At 38.1% G+C, this 12,359-nt stretch overlaps 1 protein-coding gene across 17 annotated transcripts in view; it reads left to right on the top strand.

Moving 5' to 3' along the window:
• The window catches only part of MRTFB (myocardin related transcription factor B), a 266,743-nt gene that overhangs the window by 155,761 nt on the left and 98,623 nt on the right, over positions 1-12,359 (top strand). For 2 of the 17 annotated variants that reach the window (XM_075899343.1, XM_075899339.1), the window contains exon 1: positions 1,802-2,171. The exons of 13 other annotated variants lie outside the window; for them this stretch is intronic. In XM_075899343.1, coding sequence (XP_075755458.1) covers positions 2,018-2,171 — 154 coding nt within the window. In that variant the 5' untranslated portion in view covers positions 1,802-2,017. Of the gene's footprint in view, positions 1-1,801; positions 2,172-4,592; positions 5,265-12,359 lie in introns of those variants that run through there. 2 more of the 17 variants (XM_075899341.1, XM_075899345.1) reach the window with 2 other exon arrangements.

Here is a 12,359-nt window from a genome sequence, read left to right as displayed (position 1 = left end):
CACTTGTTCTTATGTACCTGCACAGTTAGGGCCAAAGAGAATTGTCAGTAATTGAAGATGGCTTGCATACCAAGTATTTTATAACACTTAAAGTAAAAAGTAAAATAGTTAAAATATTCTTAAATATTGTTGACATTTATGTAGGCTATTTTTTTCTATTTAAAATGTTATATGTTACATTTTCTGTATTTTTATTTTCATGAGAGAGCAGACTGGCTAATTCATACTCCTTATTTGACACATACAGTTAATTCTCTAGTCATTACATCAAATAATTTCCAAAGCAAGTTGTGGTGGTACAAACAGAGAACTGTGGGTTTCAGGAGGGGATAATTCACCAGAAGTTAGTAAATCCTTAAAATATCAAATGTTCTTATTTTTAGTCTCTCTTACTCTCCGAACTCCTTGGCCCTATGTCATCTCCATAACAAAATTAATTCCACACATGAATGGGAAAAAATAGAGGGAACATTAGCTGTAGCCACTGCTGAGATCCTACCCCTCCCTGTATTGCTGGTGCTTTGGTCCCCCCCACCTAGTCAGCTGGTCCTCCCACTTCCTACTTCCCAGTTATTTTAGTAGAAGTTACAGATCAGTCTTGGGCTTATGTGAATTTTTATTTATTCACCCTCTCTGTGTCTTTTACTAACAAAAATAACCATAACAAAATCTTAACCTTATTTATTAACATACATGTACTCTTTCAGTTGCACACACTTTTGTTATGTGACAGACAAAAATTGTTCCTAGAATTAATAGTATGTTTAGGAAATAGTGCAAGATATTACAGATCATGACCAAACCTCTTAAAATGTAAATGATCCTGAGTCCTGATCACATTGTGGTTTTTTTAAGTAAATGCCTGTCCTTTAGCCTCATATTGAAATATACACAGTTGTAAAATATAGTTTTGCTTATGCTGGTCACCTGCATATTTAAGGATATTCATTGTGTCAAAACACGTGCACACAAGAGGATTGCAGTTCAGTGTAAATTTTGCAGCTAGCAGTAAATTGAGAAAACACATCATTACTGCAAAATATCATTGTATTTACTAACATTTGCATCAAAATAAGTCTGCTGTTACTACAAAGTCAACTTCTGAAGGTGCCAAAGAATTCCAGGGGTCCTGAAGACCTCCTAGTTGACACTGAGAAGATGTGTTGATTACTAATATAAAAGTAAAAGAGGTTCTTGCTGGTGAGAATGGGAAATCAGAAAGACCATGTAGAAGGAAATGCTCTGGACTGAGTGCAGGAAAAAAGGGAAATGTTATTGCCTCATGAGTATAGTGAAAAAAGGAAAAAATAGAAATCTGCCCTTTAAAAAATGTATTACAAAGAGTAAGATCTGTGTGTCGCATAGGTAGTATGTACCTTTTGTAGTATGAACAGTAGCGCAGAAATCAATTGCTTTCAAATTGTCCTGTAATTGTTAAGATTTCCAGCTATGCTGAGTAAATATGCTTCTGCAAAATATTCATTCTTTACATAATTTTCATTATGTTCAGCTGTTCGTTTATTGATGAAACTTAAAGAGTAATAAATATGACCATCAACCAACATAAAGTATTTCCACAGCCTCCAGCAGTGTTTAGAAAGAGAGACCACGGCAACTATTTATCTTAGGTATCAGCAAAGGCTTCGCCTTCAGCAACTGCTGGATTTATTTTTAACTGCTTGACTCAGTGTTTGTCAGATGATTCTGATGATCAAGCTGCATACTGAAACATAAAAGTACGGAGGAAGCCAGGATAGCTAAAGGGGAGGGAATAGTGGTTGTCTGGGAAAGGGGGTGGGCTTTGGGAGTTCAGCTTCAGAAGCTCTTGTTTCTCTGTCTGGAAGCGAGTTAAGGGCTTCAGGCAAATTGAGTGTATTTGTAGGTCAGACTAGGAAGTAAAGAGTAATGGCTGCTTTCAGTTGCTTAAAGACATAATTGCTCAATTATTTTGAGAAGAAACTGGGCAGCAGTGTATACAGAACATTGTACTGCTGATTAGCAAATTGGTCTTTTTCCTATGTTGGATGTTGCCATTCAAAGGAGTCTCATCATGATCGATAGCTCCAAGAAGCAGCAACAGGGCTTTCCAGAGATTTTACCTACTGGAGATATTGAGACATTAAAAGATAAGGAATGTCTTGAGGTGAACAGCCAGAAAAGTCTCAAGGAAGGTCAGTTACCTGCTGGTTGGGGGGCAAAAAATTGCAGACATGCCACAGTAGATTCAGTCTGTAAGTGCTTGCTCTAAAATTCTCTACATTTTTTTGCATGCATGCAAATACTCTGTTTCACTTTCAGATCTTTTCAAAGGCCAGGTTCATTATTATTTATTAAATAGCTCTCAATTAAATGCTAATTGTTGAACATTAATTAAGTTCTAAAGGAAATTAATAAGTGATCTTTTCAGAATGATATTTATATGCATTAGTTCAGTTCATGGTACATGCTAGAATGTGCCTTGAAAAGATTTCACAAATTGCTTTAAACTAAAGGAATAGGACTAAGTATTTTTAAACAGAGATGGGTGTCTTCCTCAATTTTAGCAGGGAATACTGTTGCTTTCTCATTACCACTACTTATTTATATAGTTTGCTTTTTTTCTGTTTTATAATTGTTTTTTAATTTGTTTCTCAGCTATACATTGTGACTCTAAGCTTGCATTGTTTTTAAACCCTTCTGCGTGCTGTGCAGTTAATTGGCAAAGCAGCAATAACATGAATTAGCTTGGAACAGTCCAGCAATCTACCGAGGCATGTAATATTATCATTCAGTACTGACAACTATTAGAATTGCCACTTCATATGTATCTTGAATATTGTCTTAGTAACATTCATTGGGCTATAGCAGAAATTTTGTAAGGAGATTGCTGGTGCTCAGTTCTCTTATGCACCTGGAGATAGCTGGACCATACTGAAGGAGGAGGAAGCGGCTGAGAGAGCACAGCTCCTGGAGCACAGCTCCTCAATCTCAAATGCATGGTCCTCAACATAATTTATAATTGTTTGCAATTGAGACTCCAGCATGTACCCTCCCCTGGCAGCCAAAAAGCCCCCTCCTTTTTAAAGGACAAAATTTCTACCATATGTGCCTTCTTGCTTTGGCTATCCTTATACCACTGGGTTCTGTGGATAATCCGTAGTTGAGCCAAAGTGCTCCTGGGCTCCTTTGATAAAGAACTGGCATTTTGTCCCCTCTGGAAACTGTGCCTTCTGAATTGAAATCCATAAGCATAAGGACCTAAAATATGTTTCTTATTTTTAAGAAGGGAGGGTTTCATTGAGGTTATTACTCCACCCGATGTGGAAATAAGGGGGAGGCAGAGAAGAAGGAAAAAGCCATGAAAGAACCAATAAATAGAAGAATAGGATGGGTTAATAAATAATCATATTTATAAATAACATTCTTATATATTTTAAAACTGACTAAACTGGAATTGCACATAATATATAGAATAATGTTTTCCATCTGTACATTACAAGGCTGTAATTCTATCATTGTGGTGACAAACCACAAGTATTGAATCCAACTATAGCTTGAATTTAAGTGCATTAATATTAATGTGGTTGAAAATTGAGATTTCCCCCAATTGCTTTGTTTCCTTTCTAGATTTTTTCAGCATCTTTGTATATTTGCCTTCCTTCCCCCTGGGAATTTTTAGCATTTGACAGCTTAAATTTTAAAATGAATTATGCTCTAAAAAGTAGGAATGTTAAATCCTGGTTAATCAGTTCACTGGTTAAACATTGGGTGTGCCTTGTGTATAACTGATTGAAGTGGGATCCCAGATGGAGGACTGCTCCAGTCCGGCTGGAGCAGCTCCCAACCTGTGAGGCTCCCATCGGCTCCTAGCCCCTGCACTGGGGTTGTGGCTGCAGCTGCTCGCCAGACCAGCTCCTGTCTGCGGCGATCTGAACTCTCCACAGACAGAGGCTGCTTCTCAGGAATAGCCCCAGCTTGCGGGGCTCTGGGCTTTCCACAGACAGAAGCTGCTCTGGAGACCGGAGCAGCTATTGCCTTTGGGGCACCTGGGCTCCCCGTGAACAGAGGCTCCTCTGTGGGGCACCCAGGGCCACCACTGACAAGGGCAGCTCTGGATGAGAGCAGCTCCTGTCCATAGCAGGCCCCTGTGGGGCTGGAGCAACCCCCTGCCCAAGGCAGGTAGGGAGCTGCCCAAGCTCCCAACCAGTTGCTGGTTAACTGGAACCAGTTAACCAGTGAATGAACTCGCAGTGCATAAAATTAAGCGTGTTCATAAATTTTTGCAGGAAGGGTCTCTGAACTTTTAGTTCTTTAAATGTGGATAATACTATTTGCCTTTCTTCTGCCTTTTCTCTCTTGTCTATTTAGACTGTGCATTCTTCAGAGCAAAAAACTGAGTATGCTTATTTCTGAGTATGCATAATGGGTCTTGTAGCTTAGCTGACCCCTGTAGATACTGCTATAATATAAATTATATATGCTATTCTACAGTAAAAGATTCAAAGATCAGATTTGCAAAAGCACTTAAGTCATTTAGGAACTTAACTCCCATTGACTTGTAATGGATTTAATCTTCTAAGTGCCTTAGGCACTACTGACATTTTTAAAAAGATTGCTGAAGTACAATTATACTGAAGTACAATTATATGATTAGATATTACCGTATAATTACATTAACAGTTTTAAAAGATTTCTTGATTATTAATACAATGAAAATTTCTAGCACGATTTAAATGTAGAATTTAGGTCTTGAATTCTTTCCCTGATAATAGACGGGAAGTTGTCCTGCTTGAAGTTGTTTACAGGAAAGTAGGGTCGTTAGGATTTCCTCCTTCTGATCTGCCACAGGAAGCTATGAAATGTATCTGGTAAGGTGTTTGTTACTGTAAGCAAAGAAAACAATTTCATTTTCATCATCTAAACTCCTAATGTCGTTTATTTTATACAGTAGCTTGTTTTTCAGTTAGTGTGGGTTTCATTATCATTGTAACTTTTAACATTTAGTAACAAACATTTTCTTTTTTAAAGGATAACTAATCAAAAAGGGAGACGTACACAATATTCTGTATTAGTGGGAAATTAACTTTATTGGGATTTTAAAATTTAGCATACTTAAGCAAAACACATTAGGACATTCAGATAGTTAACACATCTAGAATTACAGTAAATCACCTAACCAGCAGATCTCTACTTTCTTCATTCCTGAGCTTTACTGTGAGAATTGTCACGGTTCTGGCCATCAGTGAATACCATCTGTAAAACCACTCATCCAAAAGGATTTCAAGGTAAGGAAGGGTGAAAGTAGTTTAAGGGTATGTATACACTGCATGGCTGTTTCGGGATACTGGAGGTATCCCGAAATAGCTCCCCCTCGTCTACACAGGCCACCCATTATTGCAAAATATTTTTCGAAATAATAGCTGCGCTATTTTACTATCCCAGTAAACCTCGTTGCATGAGGGTTAAGGGATAGCTCAAAATAGCACATTATTTCGAAAGTTGGTGCTGAATAGACCTGCCAAATTTCAAAATAAGCTACTTCAAAATAGATTTGAGATGAGATACGCAATTTGCGTAGTGAAATCGCATATCTTATTTCAAGTTTAGGGTGCTGTGTAGACGCATCCTAAGACTATATTTTAATAAGAGCGTAAAAATGTAAATGTCAAATAAGCCTGTTTTAGAAAATCCTGTTCTATTGTAGTTCAAATAAACAATTTGCAGTGTCATTTACATAAAAAATAATATAAAACTATGTATCTGAACTGTATAAATTACCATAACCTCAAAATGTCCTGGTGGCGTTATAAATTACAATCCCAAAACTGAACCTTTTTGTTTGTCACTAGAACATCAAGGTAGATTTGCAAATTAGTTTAAATGGCATCTTAGACCAGATTAATAAAATAGAATTTTCCCTTTTTATTGTTCAGTAATTAATGTCAAAGTATGATATAAAATTAATAAGTATAGAAAAATCTTTTGTACATTTTAGTAGGGATGTGAAAGGTTAACCAGTCACCTAGTTAACCAGTAAGCATGACTCTAAACTGCGGTACTACTAACGGGTCCTGATTCAGGAAACTCTTCTTATTCAGCAATCACTTTAGTATGTAAGTAACTTTAAGCACATGGTTAACTCCCATTGATTTTAAAGGTAAGCATATGCTTAAGTACTTTGCTAAATCAAGATAACTCTGCATAAAGTTAATCATGCTTATCTGAGTCTTTGTAGGATTGAAACCACAACCACATATTAGAGTCACAGAGTACATCTGTAGTAGTTTGGAAGTTGAACCCAGGTTTGATGAGTTCCAGTCCTGTATCTTACCTACAAGACCATCCCTGTTCTCTGGACCTTAAGGGCAGAACCAGATCATCCATAGGACGGTTTGGAATGGCTGTCCTAGGCCCTGCACTTTGAGGACCCCACAGCGGCCACTTCAACTTGTCCTATGGATGCGGCCCAGGGGATTACTGATAGCCTGGTGTGGGGCGGCAGTGGGGTTATCCCACACACACATAGGCTGTGTCTACATTGGCATCCCTTTCCGGAAAAGGGATGCTAATGAGACACATCGCAATTGCAAATCCGCGGGGGATTTAAATATCCCCCGCGGCATTTGCATTTACATGGCTGCCGCTTTTTTCCGGCTTGGGGATAAGCCGGAGAAAAGCGCCAGTCTAGATGTGATTCTCCAGAAAATAAGCCCTTTTCCGGAGGATCCCTTATTCTTACTTTCAAGTAGGAATAAGAGAGATCCTATTCAAGTAGGAATAAGAGATCCTCTGGAAAAGGGCTTATTTTCCGGAGAATCACGTCTAGACTGGCGCTTTTCTCTGGCTTATCCCCAAGCCAGAAAAAAGCGGCAGCCATGTAAATGCAAATGCCGCGGGGGATATTTAAATCCCCTGCGGATTTGCAATTGCGAAGTGTCTCATTAGCATCCCTTTTCCGGAAAGGGATGCCAATGTAGACACAGCCTTACTGCGGTGGTGGGAGCTGGAGTGACCCAGCACCCTCTTCTGCTCTACCCTGGCCCGCCACCCCTTCCAAGTCAGCTGCACTTGGCTTCACCACAGCAGCAGGAATCAGATCACCCTGGCCCCAGGACACTCTTGCCATCATGGTGAAGCTGAATGCAGAAGGCTGGGAAAGGGCAGCGGGATGGAGTGGAGCACGCTGCTGGACTGCTCTGGTTTCTGCTGCCCTGGTGGGGGATGGGGCAACACCTCTGCTGCAGTCCCACACCAGACCCCCTGGTAAAAAAGGAACTGTATATAAAATGGATAAGCCATGCATATATTAATGTAGTAGTAGTAATAATAATAAATAACTCTATGGAGAACTCTGATTCTAATCATTTAAATGACCTTAATGTACACATAAGTCCAGGAATCCGAATCTGTTATCAATGTATTTGTCTGCTCAGCTGAACTTTCTTTGTCACAAACGGCCATCAGATGAAGATGACAGCTTTTTTTCATTGTGAATTAGTGATTTTTATTATATTAAAGATCATTTTCAAAATGTATTTATTTATTTCTTATAATCAGGGCTCGCCGAACTGCAGCGAGCCCCGCTTGCCAGCCGCGCTGTCCGGCGATCTGCGCATGCGCAGATCGCCCAAACCCGGCTCTTCCGGGTTGCAATCTACTCGCCATGGGCGAGTAGATTGCATTATTTGTCGAGCCCTGCTTATAATAGATGGGAAGTGAGTCCAAAAACTTTTAATATATTTCATTATTGCCCATGAGATACTATGCAGTTCATCTCTAGGCATTTCCCCAGATCACAGGCAGTTTAGCACTTCTTTTGTAATGAATTCAGTGTTTCTGCAGTGGAAATCAAACGAATACCGTGTTAACATCAAATTTATGGATGCTATGGAAACCAAAAGAACACAATGTGATCATCAAATTTGTGACTTTGGAAACACACAGGATGAGTAATACAGAATGAGAAACAACATATTCCATAATCCTTCACAAGCTTCTACATGGAATAATAAATAGCAGAAAGAACAGCTACTGTTCCAAACCTCCTAATTTTTTACATTTTGAATTTTCAGTTTAATATATCCAGCAATTAAACATTCTCTGAAAAGTCAAAACATTTGTAAGATTTAATTCCAAAATATTTTATAATTATATAAATATTGTATCACACCATTGGCATGCATATTGGAGATGGAGAGTCACCATTATGTATGATACAGCATTTTGACGTTTTCCTTCTCTTTAGGAAAGTACCATAAAATCTTTAAAATCCATATAGAACACACAGGCCCTGGGGTTTTTTTTAGTAGTAGTCAAAAGCAATGTTCCCTCTAATTTTTTCCATCCATGTATGAAATAATTTTGTATGTGCACTGAGGCATGGATGGGCACCAGCTGTAGAAACAGAAACCCTAGCTATGAGAGCTCTGCTAATCAGCTGGGTGACATTTGAATCTCTCCTGAGCAGCTGCGCAAGCGCACACTATACAGGGAATACTAGTCAGTAGATACACACTAGAATTACCTACATGTTGCTCTATTTATATAAAGGATGGATTTGACTTTCCTGGAATTTGAAACTGTGACTTCAGTATTCTAGCTAATCCAAAATTTGTGTTATTTAGCTACATTATTCACTTACCTCTTGCTACACTATTCTGTGCTGCTTTGTATAACTTTAATTTGTCATTGTGTCTTATGTTTCACTTACAATGTCAAATAACAGTTACAGGTATGTTGTTACTTCAAAGTACCTAACTCCTGTTCTGTAGAAGGGATAGCTAGCTAGATGTAACCAGAAAATCTTGTGTCCCTTGTTACTGTGGCTCTATATTTCATGCCCAGCCACTTAGAGAGACTTTGGCTCAACCAGAGCAGGAGAAATTGCTTTGAACTAATCTCTGTTTCATAAAAAAAAAAAAAACACCTTCTCAAAAAAATCTACCACCGAGTTTTTTTTTTTTTTGTGGAACAACAATTAGTTTAAAGGAATCTGTCCTGTTTTCAGCACTGTGTGTTTCCATGGCAGCCAGAGCAGCAGCAGAGTTGTCAGAACTCTTATTAATTTCCAAGGCAGAACGCTGGAAATGCCATTTTCCATCAGCTCTGTTCTTATCTAAACAGTTAATATCTATGATGTTTTATCTTTGGGAGAAATAATTAGAGAATTGTGTAGAGAGCATATAAAACCTATTTTTTTCTAGCTATGTTAGATTATTTTTGCCTTTTCCTCAAGTGTAATCATTTAAGAGGAACATACATTATTTTAGTATTCCCTCCCCATAGATTTACAGTGTTTATAACAAATTCCCTAAACAGTCTGAACTTTCAACAGCCATATGGATGCCCCACTTCATACCACTTACTTTAAAAACCAAACAGTGTATGTTCCATCTGAAATTCATACCATTGGGAATTAGTGAATAGTATAACTATGGGCAGTGTGAGCTCTGGTTTTGTTCAAGACAAGAAGCAGTGATGAAAGTCTGTCAATCAGTATAGATAGCATTGTTCCTACAGGACAGCTATCAATTTATTTTTGGCCTCTTTACATTCCAGTTTTAGTGATTACATATGACTGCTTGGAGACTTCTTTTCCATAGCATGTATGTATTACCAATTCAGTCCAGGAATACCATACCAGCTAAAAATCTTGACTTTGATAATGGTCTGTCTACTTAGGATGCATTAATAATATAGTACCTTTTATTTTCACCAGTTCTATCATTCACACAATTATCATTACTCCAGAAATAAGACAATATCATGCTTAAATAGACCATACATAAAATGATATGATGTATTCATGATTATGAACTTGTCCCTATCTATATATGCTTGCTTCCATGTATTCAAACAGTAAGGCATTAAGTGATGTGCCTCAGTGCTTTTTTTTCTTTATTTCTGTTCATTCTTAACCTTTTGCACATCTTTGAATCTTACAGTATGAGAACTCTTAACTGTATTCACTGTTGGGAGATGGAGAGCAATTAAACTACTTTTATGTAATCCACAAAGTAGACTGAAATGTATCTCAGAACACTAAGGTGCATTTTTTTATATATTTGGTTGCCAAAGAACTTTTTGTTCCCTATACACCATCTTCTTTATTCCTTTCTAGATATAGAGATTTCCTGATGTACTAACACTAAATGAGATACTAATACTGGAAACTCTAACTTCTGTGGAATAGATCCTTGCCTGCTGAAAAATAGCACAGTACCACTGAAATTGGTAGACAGACCTGCACTGATTTTACACTAGCTGAGGGGCTGGCATTCTGATAATTTGCGTTTTTTTTCTAATTAGGTACCAAAGAAATTACTCTGTAACAATGAGATAAAGTTAACAATTGATTTTGTTAGAAAGTAGCTCTTTAAATGATTGCTATATTTACTCCCTTTGAGTAAATTTAAAAGGAGTTACTAAGAATCTGCAAGCCAAATTTTAATGTTTCAGTCAAGTGCTGGTTTTATCTAGAGCTAACCAGTGATTTGGCTGACAGCTCAGTTCATAGCTTTTGTTCAGAGGCAGTTTTGAGACTTTATTCCCTTGATTAGCAGAATGGTAGAAGAGATATGTCAGATCGTATAAGTTATAAAACAGTTGTATCTGTCTTCACTAGCCTAGTTCATGCAGTGGCGAGGTTTATATAGGCCTTATTTCTCCAAACACTTATATACATGCTTAAATGTAAGCATCCTAGTAGTACTATAACATTCTTAAAATTATGTACATGTTTCAGGTCTTTGTGGGTTGAAATAACTTACCAACGCTTGTAGTGGATTCACCATCACTGATAATTTTTAAATCAAGATTGAATGTTTCCCTAAAAGATATACTTTAGAAATTATTTTGGGGAGATTCTGTCGCCTGTGTCATGAAGGTGGTAAGGCTAGAATGATGATGGGTTCTCAGCCTTTTTCCTTCTGAGGCTCCCCTTCCCTAACATACTATACAAATTTCACGGCCAGTTGTGACAAAACAACTGTTTTTCTGGATATATAAACCAGAGCCAGCATTATGGGGTATCAGGCAGGATAGTTGCCCGAGATTCCATACCACGGGGGACACTGTGAAGCTAAGTTCTTCAGGCTTTGGCCGCAGATGGTGGGACTCAATCCTACATAGTGGGCCTTCAGCTTCAGTCTAACACCAACTATGCTTGGCGGACCTCCTGAAACCTACTCACAATCTATCAGAAGGCCCTGTACTCTGGTTGAGAACCACTGTTCTAGGTGATCGCAGTGGTCCTTCTGACCTTGGAATCTATGACTCTAAGATTCTGACCCAGGACTTTTGAGACAGAGCGAGTATTTTCTGTGATATGAGTGATATTACATGGATAACTGTGCTTGATTCAGGAAGTGATCATCATTATTGTTAGTCACTTCAGCATTGTAGCCAAGACATACTATTGTCACTTATCTTTCTGTACTTCCACTTCTTGGGTAGTGGAATATGTCCATACAATTGAAGTCTTGGATTATGCACCTGTCTTTGTCTCTCATTTTTACTGAAATATGGTTGTGTAATTCCTCCAAGGAAGGAATTACTATGTGGGAGTCAAGTTTCAAACTCCCTGTTATGATCCTACAGGCTTGACTGAATTCAATATCAATTTTGTGTTAATGGCTCAAGCATGACCATACTGGGGCTCAGTGCTCTGCTGAGTAACATAGTTTGAGATTGGCTGCACAGAGTAGTGTGTGGCCAGTTCTTCATTTTGTGTTGGCCAGTTTCTGGAGTTCATAAAATCTAGAGTTCACTTTTTCAGCTTCTTGATATGCTCTTTAAAAGTTGGCTTCCCTTCACTCAAGTACACCAGCTGTCATGAGAGAAGAGGGTAGGCCCTCTCATGGATTGAAAACTGGTTAAATGATAGGAAACAAAGGGTAGGAATAAATGGTCAGTTTTCATTATGAAGGGAGGTAACAACTGGTGTGCCACAGAGGTTTGTACTGGGACTAATCCTATGTAACATACTCATAAATGATCTGGAGAAAAGCGTAAATTGTGAGGTGGCAAAATTTGCAGATGATACAAAACTGCTCAAGATAGTTAAGTCCAAAGCAGTCTGTGAAGAGCTTCAAAAGGATCTCACAAAATGAGGTGACTGGACAACAAAATGGCAGATGATTTTTTTAATGTTGATAAATGCAAAGTAATGCAGATTGGAAAACACCATCTCCATTATACATATAAAATGATGGGGATTAAATTAACTGTTACTGCTCAAGAGAGAGATTTTGGAATCATTGTGGATAGTTCTCTGAAAACGTACTCAATGTGCAGCAGCTGTCAAAAAAGCAAACAATGTTAGGAATCATTCTCTGTCTTATTCTCTGTCCTTTTATTAATATCTTATTGCCTTTATATAA

This window comes from Pelodiscus sinensis, chromosome 16, assembly GCF_049634645.1.
Source record: "Pelodiscus sinensis isolate JC-2024 chromosome 16, ASM4963464v1, whole genome shotgun sequence".
In the NCBI taxonomy this organism is placed as follows: Eukaryota; Metazoa; Chordata; order Testudines; family Trionychidae; genus Pelodiscus; species Pelodiscus sinensis.
This window is presented reverse-complemented; position numbering and strand designations above follow the sequence as displayed.